Raw genomic sequence first — 15,593 nt, 5'->3', positions numbered from 1 at the left:
TGCTCTTATACAAAATCATGTGACAGACTAACTGTTGAAAATGATCCCAGTTATTAATATTCATACCCATCAGAAGCCAAAAAGAGATTGGCAGACAATGTAAATAAATATTTAAGTGAATTTCATACTTGAATTGAGATGAACAATCCTCTCCAGGCTCAGATCAGGGCTCACACAGACATATTCAATTATATATCCCCATTTCATCTTATATATGGGTTACATTCACTGCATAGATTAAAATAGAACTGAAAACAAAGCTACTGAAATCTTGATTAAGTTAATTGTTAACATTAACTGTTGAAGGTGATGGTGATACCCATTGAGGCCTGTTTACATGGGTGGTCTATGAATCCTCCTCTGTGTTCGCAGAAAGCCACACAAAAGGCTTTTTGCTTTTTACATACACAATAGGCCACCCATGTGACAACAAAAGTCTTTTCAGATCCCACTGAAATGGCTCATAACAACCACAGCTCTTGATCATCCAATCAATAATCCAAATGTCAGGGTGTTTATAGCATATTAGCTGAGGCTGACAAATTATATCTTAAAGTGATCAAAGTGGAGCCCGTCATGACAATGTAGTGCTGGGCCTGACAAGCTGTGTGTATGGAGGACAAACCCTTCTGATGAGATAAACGTGAACTTTATTTTGGTGCTGCTCAGTCTGGGATTACATAAAATGACATAAGAAACTTAGACAGCCCAAATCCACAGAGGAACTGAGGCAATTGGCAAAGGCTGCAGTCACTTAGATCAGGGCTCACATCTTTCTTAAAGTACACAAAATATGATCTAAGAAATGATTCATGGTGTTAGTGAGTACAACTTAAAATCAAGAGCTTTTACAAGAAAGTTACTACAACAGTACTACAAGTTTGTTAGATAGATAGATAGATAGATAGATAGATAGATAGATAGATAGATAGATAGATAGATAGATAGATAGATAGATAGATAGATAGATAGATAGATAGATAGATAGATAGATAGATGGATAGATAGATAGTTTATTTATCCCCCTAAGGGGAATTCATGTGTCCATTAGCTCATTCTTGATAATAATAATAATACCAATAATATTAATTTTCTACATTTACTAATACTACCTTGTTATTTGTCCTCTTTTTATACAGATAAACAATTGTTAGGGAATGATTACCACTGTTAACCTGGAGAAAGCATTCATGGCAAAACTGGACCAATACACCCTGAAAATAATTTCGTTGTTGTCGTCAAAAAAGGGCTGCAATAATGATGATTTGATGCAAAGGAACACGCTGCTAGAGGTATGAATGAGTGTAGAAAGTGGATTTTTTTCAATTATCAATTTATTATTTGATTATTATAAACACAGTAGAGATCTGTTATTGTACCGGTGCAGTTTGTTATTATCAGTCCAGGCCTCATAAACCTCATCCTTCAGCCTTTTTTCCAGTGATGTGATTATTAAAAACTCATGCTAATGGGGAAGAAGTGTAACTTGTTTTTTTTTTTCTTAATAAGTCTGGAGAAAGAAGGAGAGAGATTGCTATCTCTAGCTTAATGATCTCAGAGAAATGGCGAAGGACCTCTTCAGAGAGCAGTTGGTAGGTTAATCAGACACTTAAGTTCAGACACAATGTACATTTTGTTACTCTTGTTTTTAAATATGATGACTTAAAACACTGAGAGTGATTCTGACCCATTTATGCCAGGATGGTGGGGAAGTTACCAAAGAAGTGAAGAAAATCGTTGTAACCAGAGGTGCTATAATGTCTCATCCAGAGAGTGCAAGGATCATGATTGAGGGAACAGAAGTCCTGGAACACCTGGATGTACCCAGAGCCTGCCTTGCTAATGGATATGATATGGACTAAAATAATTGAAAAACACTTTTGAGGTGTTTCAAAAGCCAGTCTGAAGGTATTGTCTGTAAAAAATGAACTGCTGTACAAAAAAAAAAAATTCAACAGGATATGTTGCACTGTTTTGTTTGTTTGTTTTGTGTGAAATTTTATCTGCTGAAGTTCAATGGAAATTGTCATTCTTAGTCTTGACTAAAACTAGATGTTAACAACATTTTGTCAACTAGTCTTCTGATGACTAAAGAAAGACTAAAATGTTTATGGTTTTCTGTAACAAAAACAACACTAAAATATCCAGAGTTGTAGTCAACTAAAAATTGTCTAGAAAAAGGCTAAATATGACTAAAACTAATACATACTTATTCTCTCAGGACTAAGACTTAATCTAAAAATAGAACACTAGAATGACACTAGAATGAAAAGCAGGAAATAACTCATGATTTGCAACCTGATAATAAAACCCCGAACAGAGGGGATGGCAGCACATTTAATGCAGCACCTTTTGGACAGGTTGCATGGTTGATGGTAGGTTGCAACATGCTGCAACATCTCAGGGATGTGGAAGTGGGATCCCTCCTCTGATGCTTTTCCTGAGGTTACTTCAGTTTTTCATCAGAAACAAGGGTTTAAGTTTAGAGGGTGCAGTATGCTATACAGAGCGTGAAGCCCCATAAAGAAAATTGTGGCATGTGATATTCAACTATATAAATAAAATTGACTTGACTTAGGGTGGGCTGAACTGATTTTTGGCTGCAATGTCAACAAACATTATGAAAGGTCTTAAAATGTGACATACAAGTCAAAGTAAAATGAAGCAGCTGGTTGAAATCTGACAAAAGCTTAGTTATAAGATGCAGGGTCTGTTTCCATGGAGGATTCTCAAAAGAGGTAGCATGACAGGGTGGAGAATTGAAGTAGCTGAGCAAGGATGGCTGCATTATCATATGGATCTTACTGATAGACTTCCGAGAACATAAGACAGGAAGTGATGAGTAAACTCCTTTGCAAAGAGGAAGTAGTGGGTAAGTGCTTCTGTGCAATGGATTCACAGCAATCACTGAGAATCAGCTGACACTGGGAACTGATTTTTTGTTTTGGCCGTACGTTCATTCTGCATAAGACATACTGAAAGGGATTACACTTGGGTCTTAAGGTAAAGGACCTAAGAGTAATAAAAAAAATGTATTGGATGGGATTGTGAAATGACTGAATAAATGAAAATAAGTAACTATTTTCTAGCTTCAAGAGCTAAGAAATAGCTGCATCTTTTATTTGTCTAAGGCAAAGTATAATGATATACTGTAGTAAACATGTATTAACTAGTATATCAAATAACAGAGCAAAACAAATGTTTTACCTTCATTTAAAATTAAATAAATGTATACATTTATATGTGAATTAGCAACTTCCAATTTATAGTTAGACTGAATATGTTGTGTTGCATCTCTAAAAAGCCTCGTTAAACAGAGCCCACAAGGCATCAAATAAAGTTGGTTCAACAAGATTTCTAGATATCAGTGGCAAAGCTTGTCTTGTTCATGTTTGCAGATGCAAAGAATAAAAACCACTGGAGATGCTGCTGTATGATATAGCAGTCAGCACTTTAAAGCTTTTACTCCAGAACTTTGCTAAATCTGTGTACCGCCCTGACTGAGTAATATTCTAGCAACTCTGAATTTGGATGCATGTCAGTTTGGAAATCATCTGGAATTTTAAGATAACATGAATTATGACATTTAGGGCTGGATATCAACACTGCTCTCTAAATTTGATTAAAATTTTAATTCACAAAGTCCAGAATCAGTTAATTTCAGTTTGAAGTGATTCCTGTCTTGATGATTACACTTCTCATAATTTGTTCTGGGAACTTAAAATTTCTTCTACATTCAACAAGTGAGTAACACTGTTGTTTCCTTGAATATATTTTATATATATATATTTTAGCCCTACATCTGTATAACTGTTGAGTGGGAATAAAACACCTGCACTCACTTAGAAGTGCGTCATCTGCTATTTTAAACATAAATTCTGTCCCATACAGCTACACATGACAGACATCACTGTAATGATCACTGTGACCAAAGACAGGACAGAAACTGATAGCCTGCTCACTAATTCATGTATATCGTTTGTTTGGACAAAACATCAGCCTGACATTGGCAGACAGCTGTTAGCCAGTGTTAGCCCCCTCCAGGGACGCACTGAATAGAGTAGAATCCACACACTGTTCACTCGACTTCCACAGCCCCGCATCTCGTCGACAGAGATAATACCTCTTCAACAAACACAAACAGAACTCAGGTCACTCTAGATTTGCTATGAGATAGCCAGAGTCAGCTAACCATCCATTCATCATGACAATCCCGTGAACTGCACTGGGTCCACATATCCTGTAACTACTCACAGTGCGGTTGACATTGTCGAAACTTAAGACGGCTCATATAGCGGCTATCATCTACGATACTTATATATCTTAACATAACATTTCCATGCACGTTGTAATTAGTGTTGTCACAATACCAAAATTATGACTATGATATGTTACCTGCCTAACCATCTGATACTGAAATAATCTGCACATTTGTGAACGGCTGCTTTTTAGCAGCTTGTATGTAATGGCGAAGTTAGCACATTTGCTAACCTGTCGCTATTTGAATTCCTTGAACAGGTGAACATGTCTGTCAGTGAGATGCTTTGCCAAGTTGGCTCCCTAACTTTAAAACATATTTTACAGACTGGCTTCGTGGTGTTCATGAGCTTGCCTTGAACCGTTGGCTGTGTAAGCGAAATAATACCATATTTTGCTTCATGGATGTGCTTTGTCAGTAAGTCATGGACAGGGGTCAGGGCAGTGCTGCGACAAAACTCATAGGAAATGTGGCTCTTATTTAAAAAAAAATGCCAGTACTAATAAATGGGGTATAGTGACCGTTTTTAATGTCTGACAACTGCAGCCCTAACTGAGCCACTTACAACAAGTAACCACCGATCTGAGGATTTTAAGAATCAATACTGAATCCTTCAAATAAAAAATTAATTTAATTAGAAAAATCTTTTTTTAACCAGCCATAGCATGTCTGGGATGTCGAGGCCATTCCAATGGCCAAATATGGTTGTTGAAATAATGATACTGGTCTAATTGCCAGGAAATGTACCAAAAGTATCTGATCCAATCTCACATGTGATCAGCTCAGATCCCAGGGGCTCAGGGAGGGGTTGGGTAATGAAATTACTTCCTGTTGGCTGTTTACTCATGGCAATCCAAGGCTTACTTAAGGAACTAGAGGAGCACTTACTGCTTCAGTAAAACGCGGATCCCCTTACGATGCAGTTACGTGATGCCGGCTGAAGTGCATATTTAGGCCCTGGAACTATATCCAGCACAAACTCAGATAATTTAAGAGGTTACATTGAAGAGCTCCCAGGAGACAAACTACAAGTGTTTCTGGTTGCCTGTGCTCACCTTTACACACAGGAAGAGTATCAGAGTACTAGTTTTTTTTGTGATGAAGCATTCTGTGTCAAGAGAAACACTTCACATAATTGAGCAACTTCTGCGTAACACAGGTTTGCTAAACTGGTGTCAGGCAAGAGACAGGTGTCACTTGCTCCACTGCTACCACAAATGGTAGGTGGCTTGATTTGTCCTATTAAATCTCACAGGTCTTTCAGAGTCACAGTACACTACATTCAGCTCAGCTGGTGGACAGGGTGTCAGCACTCTGTTTAAGGTCTGTCACTTGATGCCAATGCAGTCACATGGCACTACATTCAGTGTGTGGAGGGTGAAACCAAAAGGAGGGGCCTCTGGGAAGGTGCTAAGGTACAGATCCATAATCGTGTACCTGGCATTATTGCTCAGGTGAACCATGTACAGACTGACATTGCTGAAGTTCGCGGGAGAGCAAACTGAGGAAGAAACAGAAGAGCCACCACCTTTAGCTCTGTTGAGAGGCCTGGGACCTGATCTGATATAAGATCTGATGATGTGAAATATTTTCACTGCTATCTTGTTCTATAATGATTTACTTCTTCCTCTACTCTAAACATTTTACTATTTCATTAAGTGGAAATTCTCTGGTACGTTTGCCTAAATCTCTTTTAGAAACATAGTTTATATGCATAATTTCAACAAATCAGTAAACCCAGATTCCTGTATTGAGTGGATTAACCGAACAACAATGTCCGACCACAGCCAGCCATGTTAACTTGCCTCACAGGCCATACAATTCCAGTGGGCAAGAGTTAAATGCTGCTGCACAATTCACCCATCAAACCCAAACCAGGTGGGACATGAGATCGTTCAAAGGTCCAGTTTCATTCCATTTTGATTTGCATGTAGGCCATGGGTGTGGGAGAGGCTGTCAGTGGAACATAAGGGCCTCACACAATGATCTTATAGACTACAAACTATGGCAAACAGTGAACAAATGATAGAAGTGGGGAGACTTTCTCAATACTGCTTACTCATAACAAATACTCTTTCCGAAAATAGGTACAGCCAGTCAATGTATAGAATGCATAGAAATGTTTATACACAAAAACAGATTAGTTTAAGTTTCAAACTTAGTAGTTGATGATAGTCTCAATCATTAATGTGCCACTGATGTAATAATGGAAATCAACAATGTGCACACCAAAAATATACAAAAAAACCTATGCGTATCAGCGAGCAAAATGTTTGCCAACCCACAGCACACTGTAAGAGAAAGTGATGCAAAAGTCTTGTTGACTATATAAAACTTGTAGTAAACCTCTAATCACGACAACCTTTCAAACATACAGCCTACACACTAAAATCCAAGAGTAAAAAGTGTCATTAATGTAAGGCTGTTTTTCTCACCACCTTCAACACCCTTAGAGCACAATGGTTTAGTATAAGACATCACTGCTCGTGTATGTGAACTAATACCATTGTTAAAAAAGGAAGTGGTAGATTCCACATTTGCAAAACAAATATCCTAACATCAGCACAGGACTGCGTGTTCAGCAGTGTATAACACTTTTCTGTTGCAAGAATAACAAGATAACACTACTATTCTGAATGCCCCCCCCCCCCCCAATGTAATGTCCAAAAAAACAACAGGACTAGTTCAAAATCTAGTACATGGCTGGTGGACTATTTTCCATTTTGGCTAGTGTGAGCCAGTTTGAACTCTTTATCTGATAGCTCAATTACATGTTTTTCTGTTTCTGTTGTCTGACAATGGAACAAGTTTGAAACAGTCACTGAAATGTGGTCCATTAAGACTACATGATAACCAGCAGTTACTTCCAAGCTGCTGTGCTGCTTACATCCTAGGTTTCTGACTCTAGTATACACTTCTAGTTTGCCCACAAGGAACATATTGGAGTGGATGATGCCATCCTTTACATGCTCCACCGGGCCTATTCTTACTTGGATGAGCCAGGTGGTTACGTGAGGATTAAGTGCTTTGATTTTTCAAGTGCATTTAATACCATTCAACCCCCCATTCTTAAAGTCAAGCTCCTCTGATGTCTGTGGTGTTTATCAACCACAACCACTTTAGTGACATTTCTGTCAAAGTCCAGTTACAGACCTCTCCAACACTAAATACAGACAATGATTTACAAACATTTCAACGGTTTATATTGAAAATATGTTCAGTCCAGTTTTATTCAGGAAACATTTGGCAGTTAATTTCAGTTTGTCATTCTAACTGACTCTGCATTACAGTATGAGGCAAATCAGCACTGTGTAAGTGTGTGTGTTAATGTCACATGTTCATGTGAGCTCTGTGTCTTCCAGCTGCACACAGGTGATGCTCGTTAACATCCTGAGTGATCTCTATAAAGTTTACAAGCGCAGCCAGACACACAGCCAAATTCTCTCTCACACACACACACACACACACACACACACACACACACACACACACACACACACAAAGTTTGTCATTCTAACTGACTCCACATTACACATATTGTAATCGGTGAATTACTTTGGAGCTACTTTTGACACCACAGACAAGTACTTTATATCACTGTTTTGAACAGATTCCTTTCTCAGAAAATACATGGGTTTAGCTGATAGGATTTAATAGTTTTTGATTGGCAAGCCAGAGGTTGAGGGGTGTAACTCAGCTGAGTCCAGGTCTCACTCAGTAGGAACTGAACTTGGCACAATTGTTCACTTAGATTCAAGCATGAACTGATTTTGGGGTTCAAAGTTCAAGAGGCTGACCTTAAAACACACAGTTTTGGCCTTGTAAACATAATATCTCCAGAACACCTTGAGGGAACTCAAATTTGGCACAAACATTTACTTGTACTCAAGGATGAAATGATTAGGTTTTGGTGATCAAATGTCAAAGGTCAAGAAACAGTGACCTCACAAATCATGATTTTGGTCTTGTGAATGCAATATCTCCAGATCTCCTCAAGGGAATCCCTTCAAATTTTGCACAAATGTCCACGTGGACTCACAGATGAAGTGATTAGACTTTGGTGGTCAAACGTCAAAGGTCAAGGTCACGTTGACCTCAGCTTACACTTTTTAGCCATTACGCAAGACTAACACAGACAGACAGAGTTAGTGGCAGGTTAGTTACTGGCATTTAACAATGAAGCTCAGCTTGAGATTTGTCTCAGCAGCCAGCAACACAGTTTAGCTTCAGCTTGGGCAGAGGCAGCAATCCCACCGCAATTTCTCGGGAAATTGCATTGTCTAGTTGGTGGGATTGCTGAATGAAGCAATCTCTAACTACTCCTTCATACTTTTTCGTACAGAAACCATTCAACTATCAAAACGTTCAGCTTGCTCTGTAGATTATCGGATGTATAATAATTTCAACTCTGACTGCTAAACTTGGACTCTCTCTTACACACACACACACACACAAACACAAACACACACACAGAAAGGTAGACAGACAGAAGGGCCGATAGACAGGCAGATAGACAGTTTCATTCAGGAAACATTTGGCTGTTTATTTTAGTTTGAAATCTAACTGACTCCACATTACATATATGCTAATTGGTGGACTACTTTTTGGAGGTCATTCTTATTGGTCGATTACCTTTAAGACGTGTTTCCCAGGTGCTACCGTTTTCAAAGATAAAGAAAGGAAAGAAAGCAAGACAGACGGACAGCAGTGTCACCATGGCAACCTCTGAGTACAGGGATGGCATACACAGCTAGGTCAAATTACCTGATTAGGGAATCCTCTGATATCTGTGGTGTTTATGAACGACTTAACTGACATTTCTATCAAAACCCCGCTACAGACTGCTCCAACACTCAACACAGAAAATGATTTACACACCTCTAAACTGTTTTCACTGGAAATGTTTCAGTCCAGCTGTAGTCAGGAAGCATTCTGCAGTTTATTTCAGTTTGTTCATCTAACTGACACAGAAACACACATAAATACAGAGAAGTAGGGAGGTGCATGGACAGAAAGACAGGCAGACAGATGCAGATAGACAGACACACACACACACATTTCAACCTGCTCCACTGGTGGTATATTCCAAATCCTCCTTTTAATTTCCTTCGCTTGTTAAATACTCCTGCATACTTTGTGATATATAAACCGTTCAACTATCAAAATTTTCAGCTTATTAAGGAGATCGATTCTTACGTTCAACTTTTTGATATTATTCATAATTTTTGAAAATAATTTTTTTCTGCAATTTTTACAGTGTAATTGAATGGAGACAATGTCCAAATCCTTTAAACTTCTACTAAATAATGCACCACAGACCAAAGGACATTATTGGGCTGATTCATACATGCCTACAAATCCTGTGAGAATTTCATTTAGAGTCAAGGTGTTTATGACAGTGTCACAGGTCAACAGCAACTGCTGACTTCATATATTCATTACCTCATGAGAGACCTTTGAGCAGTGTTACAGCAGTGTGTGTGTAATAGGTTGGACCAACAGGGGGTTTTTAAATGTAGATATAATAATAGTTTCAAGCATGAGAAAGTCAAAAGTCAAAAGCTGATAGCAGCAGTTATCTTCAGTCTAGTGCATTAATAAATGTCATGCTCTCACCAATAACCTTGTAACTTACTAATAATGCTGTCTTATAAAGCGTTGACTTTCACTAAAATATAACTTATCTCTGGTACACAAGGACATTAGCTTGACTTTTTGAATGCGGCCTCCGTGCAGAATGGTGATGTACATCCCTTTGTCGTTGGTGGAGGCAGCGCAGCCACTGGCCAAAGTTTTGTTGATTCCAATTTAGTAAATGTCCTATCAGCATCGAGCTCTAGTGTGTGATGAAACCCAAATAATGGCGATTAATCACAGCCAAAAAAAGTGTGCTGCCATGCACTTTGTCTGTCCACTGTACAACAGCAACTTGAAGTGGATGAAATACCATATATTAAAGAACTGTAGAGCCACATGTCCAAAAGTCTGTAGTCTCACACTCTACTGAGGTGTAAAGTGTACTAAACCCATTTTCCCAGAAGTCAATTCACACTGACTTTAAACAAGCGCACAAGTAAACACACTGACAGCAGAGGCTGGTTTGTTCACCCTTTACTTTTCCCTGTCTGCTATCTGCAGACAGCCTCTTAAAGTTATGTGAGTGAGTTTATCTAGCATGCCTGTGTTAACGAATGTGAACTGCGGTCCAGCACAAACTCAACATAGATGTTGTACAGGGCCATATCTCACCTGCGATCAGTAGGAACACAGGGATGGAAGCTAGACACAGGTCTCTATATGACCAAGGAGAGGCTTCAGTTCAGGAGCTCCAGAGGAGCCACATATCACCTGGTTGTCTGGAATCAGGAAGGTCACTGGGACATGGACTCATTACTGCATACTCGATCAGCTGGAAGCTTATTCAAACATCCGTTCCAACATCAACTGAAAATAAATATCTCTGTAGCGGACAGACGCAGACAACCTTATAGCATGTATCCAACAGGCTGACTGATGACTTCTAGTCAAATTAAACTGCAATGACCAGTCTGCACAATAGATGCGCTGCATGTACGCTCTTTATCCACCCAAGTGCTGCCAAATTCTGGTGCCTACTGGGACTTATTTTACTTACAAGGCTGATAGAAGTATGCCAACATATAAGAAAGTCTAACCCTTAATAAAAACAACTGAATTGGAAAAAGAAAAAATACTTAATTGAAACACGAGTAACAGTTAGCAAAAACTTGCAAGGCTACAAATTGTTACAGCTACTGAAACTAAGACTGAAAGCTTCAACATGTGAAAATATGATGGATATGTGCTATTTTCATTCTGTTTCTACTGTACTGAAATGAGCAACATATTTACTTGTCACTGGAAAAACAAGATTTGTCCTAGCTTCCATGATCAAACATGTACAATTCTGTTCATACTGGCAATGTATAACACTTGACGCAAATTTGTAGGTTACAATGTAAAGCAATGGGTTTCCATTCTGCAAACAGTGGCTGAATCAATGCTATTAGGACTGATGAGCTCGATATGTGCAAGTTGGGCACAAACTAAAAATAAAATTAACAAAAAACTGACAGACAAAAAGGAACCGTTCAAAGTCAAAAGACCAAAAACCAGATCACAGAAACAAAAACGAAGCTAAAATACAACTAAGCATTGGTTTATAGTCTCTCAGAACTAGCTCTAGAGAGGAGCTGTCCAACCATATGGAAACTAAATGTGTTTATCATCCACACTTGAAGGCAGATTAAGAGGCTGACCTTGAGCTAGAGGAGGAAGACACAATATCGTTTAAAAACGAGGATAACAGTGCATATCTTCAGACAGTCTCTCCAGGAAAATATTCACAGTGTTGCACTGGAGTAAAAGTACCACAAATGCTGAACAAATGACAAGAGAGCTAGAAAGTGAAGTATACTGCCTGGCTGCACCTTCACCTTTGCACGGATGTAAGTGTGTAAATCAGATTGCTAGTTTCAGAAAGATACAGAAAATGGCCGATACAGACACTCCCTATCGATGTTGGAAAGGTGTTGGGGAAAGGGATTTTCCCTTGCTATCCAACATGCCCATCAAACAGAGCATAAATCTAGCTGAAACAATGTGAAAAAGAAACACAAACATAAATATTAGTAGATATTCTCATAAAGAAGGGACTAATCATTATTTTGCAGGGGTGTCCAGAGCAGCAAGACAAGGTGAAAACCTAGTACATTGCTAGACCATGTACAGCGATTGTAATTGAGGACGTATCTGAAAATTGTTGTGGAACCACAGTAAAGAACTGACATCACCACGTCATATTGGCATTCTGCCTAGATTCAGCTGGTTTCAGGTCTTTATCGGTTTGATTCTCACTCACATATATAGTATTTTCATACAGCTGAATTCACAATAAAGCTTTTCTCGTTTACATGTTTTACTGCTTCTGTTGTCAGACAACGGAACAAGTTTGAAACAGTGAATGAAACACAGCACATTAAAACAGCATGTTAATCAGCAGTTACTTCCAAGCTGCCGCTCTGCTTCTGCTAAAATCCTGATTTTATAACCACGACATTGTGTGACAAAAAATAGTGCTGTAATTTCAGCTACATCCAATTGTAAGTTGTAGTCACAAGCAATAAAACATCTTTCTTTTTTTGTCTCTCACACAGCGCACAGTCTCCATCTGGTTAACAAACTGCTGCTCCACCCTACTCACTGCGATATCAATTCAGTTTAGACATATTTCAGTTACAACATAAATTTTCTTGGATGTGATTGAGATTCTCAGAGAACTAAAGCTATGAATTGTTCCTCTAACCTGGTGCATTATTTTAAAAAATCATGCTTACATTACAAATGGACACAAAGCAGTTACATTAATGCACAGCCTATTTAACATGACCAATGTTGCAGCCACACATCTGCCTTTAGACTTGCCGCTGACTTCATTGGGACTATGCCTGCTATGTTTTTGTCAGTCACGTGCAGAGTTGTAGTGCTGTTTGTTTACGTACCATAGCGCACCTATGGTGCAAGCGCACAGTTGAGTTGCAAGCCAGGCTTCACCAGTCAGGTGAGGCTAACAGTCTAGGCTATTAAAATATAGCTAAGCTAGCTTTCATTTCCAGTAGCACATGTGCTAGTGGAACAGAGTAACTTGGCTACCAGCAGCTACTAGACACTTTTAAGGTGGAATGTTTTCTTGTGCGTTACTAAATGCATGATTGACGTTTGGAAACTAATTAATACACCTTGAATGTCAATATGACAACTTTCACCATTTCATTTGTTTTTATTAGATCTGTTGCATGACATACAATTTAGTGTTTTGTATCTTTAAGTGCTTAAAAATGTAGATACATTTCAACCAGATTTTGCGAACTGTGGATATTTTATTTAATTACTTTGAGAAAACTAGATATTGTCATATTAAATATTAACCCTTTTGTGAGTTTTCTGAGGTCACTGTGATCTTGACCTTTGACCTTTAGCCACCTAACCATTTCATTCTTGAGTCCAAGTGAACATTTGTACCAAATTCGATAAAGTTCCTTCAAGGTGTTACAGATATTGCATTCACAAAGCCAACACCGTGTTTTGGGATGTCACCAGGCCCTTGACCTTTGACCCCAAAAATCAGTTCATTCTTCAGTCCACGTGAACATTTGTCAAATCTTAAGTTCTCTCAAGGTGTTACGGAGATATTGCATTCACTAGGCCAAAACAGCGTTTTTTGAGGTTACCGTGACCTTGACCTATGGCCACCAAATTCTAATCAGTTTGTCCTTGAGTCTAGATGAACGTTTTTACCAAATTTGAAGAAATTCCCTCGAGGCGTTATGGAAATATTCCGTTCACAAAGCCAAAAACGCATTTTGTGAGGTCACCACACCTGTGACCTTTGACCCATGACCCCCAAATTCTAAACAATTTATCCTTGAGTCCTAGTGAATGTTTGTGCCAAATTTGAAGATGTTCCGCCAAGGCGCTTTCGAGATATCGTGTCCATGAGAATGGGACAGATGGAAAGATGGGGTCTGGGAAAAGATAAAAACTCAGACATTACCCAAAGGTCAGGAAATGCAGAGTCTGTCAAATATCCACCAGTCAAATGTCTCCAAAAGCAATTATCCTACTTTTAAATCAGAGTCCTAATGCAGACACAGCTTACACATTTGTACCCTCTACATTTAATTTACAAGCATTTTATAACTTTAGGAGTCAATAAGAGTCAACTCAAAGTCATATTCAGCATCTGGCAGCTACATTTTCAAAATTTAAAATGGCCAGTTTTGGAGTACACTCAGAAAGCTACCTGTAGCTTCATCTGTTGTAGCAGAAGAAGAAAGCGAGGCTCTTTGGCTAATCCAAAAGATGAAATATTATCAAATTATTATTGTTTATTTATTATTAACTATTATTACTATTATTATCATCATTATCATCATCAACAATGAGCTAATGGACACATGAATTTCCCCTAGGGGATAAATAAAGTATAAAGTAGTAATAAAGTATATATCTATCTATCTATTACTCAAGTATAGAACCTAAGTCTCAGTGTGATTCATAACAATTCAGGCAGACATTATTTTATATGCTCTACAACTTTGCCTTTCGACTGGACAAGTTAACTCATACTTGCTATAATTTCTGCATTGACTTCAGTCACTCTCTCCAGGGCTAGCTGGTCAATACAATTTCCTTCTCAAGTTTAACTATTTAGGTAAGTTTAATAGACAAGCTCTCCAGAGAATTTAGCAAATCATTTCAAAAATAAGTGTTGAAAACTTCACGTTACAATTACTTAGCATTAATATAGTTCCAAGTTGCTGACATTGAGCCATGTCATAGGCAAACTTCGTGTAAGTTAGACGGTTAGTCTACACTCAGATAAAATTGACATTGCCAGTAGAAACTCGTATATTGGTTTTAATAATGGACAATCAGAGAATGGCTAAGTTAAGGTAACATTAACGTTACATGTAGCCTCTGCACAGGCCTCATAGTCACATACACAGAATTCAGATCCCAGCGTTTACGTTTACTAAAACAAAGAAATATATAGCTATGTCAATAACCAATAAACAAGATACTTACAATCCAAATGTTTCTTTTTAGGCCCCATTATTTCATGCGTGGTCGCTTTGCACACAGTTTTGGAAATCGCCGACCCGGTGACAATGTGCTGTGCGGCGGTTATCCTGTCTGTAATGCTCTGTCCAGACATCCTGTATCGGATCAAATAAACTGTCACGGCTAAAGAAACGTTTCCAAATCCAGCGGAATTGCCTGGGTTTTGTGGACGGTACCGATCTTCAAAGGTTCTGTGCCACCCGATAAAACTGGAGACAAGAGTGTGAGAGAGAGAGAAGAGATACTGAGACGACAGCAGGCGTTACATTACGCGTGTACGCTAGCTAGCTAACTAATAGGAGATAAATCAACTTTAGTCAAACACACTGAACCTGCAGTGCACTTATTTCATGACTGTGAGATACGCACCCAGTCCTTTAATCGAGCCCTCGCGTCTACAGCGTCTTCTTCACTTCCCGTATCACGCTTCCTAACATACCGTAGCTGGATAGACTAATTAAAAATAGAAACTACTTCCGGACAAATTTGTTTCACAATAAAGCCTAACATTTTTCATATGACTGACTAGCCCATAGTTTCAAAATAATGTAGACTAATGGCCCAAGCATTGAAATTGTCAGTCGCTAATTTTGGCGTACTTAATTTTTCAAAATGTAAACACATGTAAACAGTGAAATTCATTGAATCCATGGTATCATTATATTTCCTGTTTAAAGTTCCAAACCACTTTAGT

General features: G+C 38.5%; 1 protein-coding gene across 22 annotated transcripts in view; it reads right to left on the bottom strand.

The window, feature by feature from the left end:
* picalma (phosphatidylinositol binding clathrin assembly protein a) overlaps positions 1-15,344 on the bottom strand; it is a 44,798-nt gene extending 29,454 nt beyond the window's left edge. For 21 of the 22 annotated variants that reach the window (XM_056396888.1, XM_056396899.1, XM_056396892.1 and 18 more), the window contains exon 1: positions 14,864-15,261. In XM_056396888.1, coding sequence (XP_056252863.1) covers positions 14,864-14,993 — 130 coding nt within the window. In that variant the 5' untranslated portion in view covers positions 14,994-15,261. The other variant, XM_056396889.1, reaches the window with a different exon arrangement.
* Positions 15,345-15,593: the final 249 nt, after the last annotated feature.

This window comes from Seriola aureovittata, chromosome 15 (genome assembly GCF_021018895.1).
Source record: "Seriola aureovittata isolate HTS-2021-v1 ecotype China chromosome 15, ASM2101889v1, whole genome shotgun sequence".
Classification (NCBI taxonomy): Eukaryota; Metazoa; Chordata; class Actinopteri; order Carangiformes; family Carangidae; genus Seriola; species Seriola aureovittata.
Note: the sequence above shows the minus strand (reverse complement) of the source record. Positions and strands in the feature narration are given on the sequence as shown.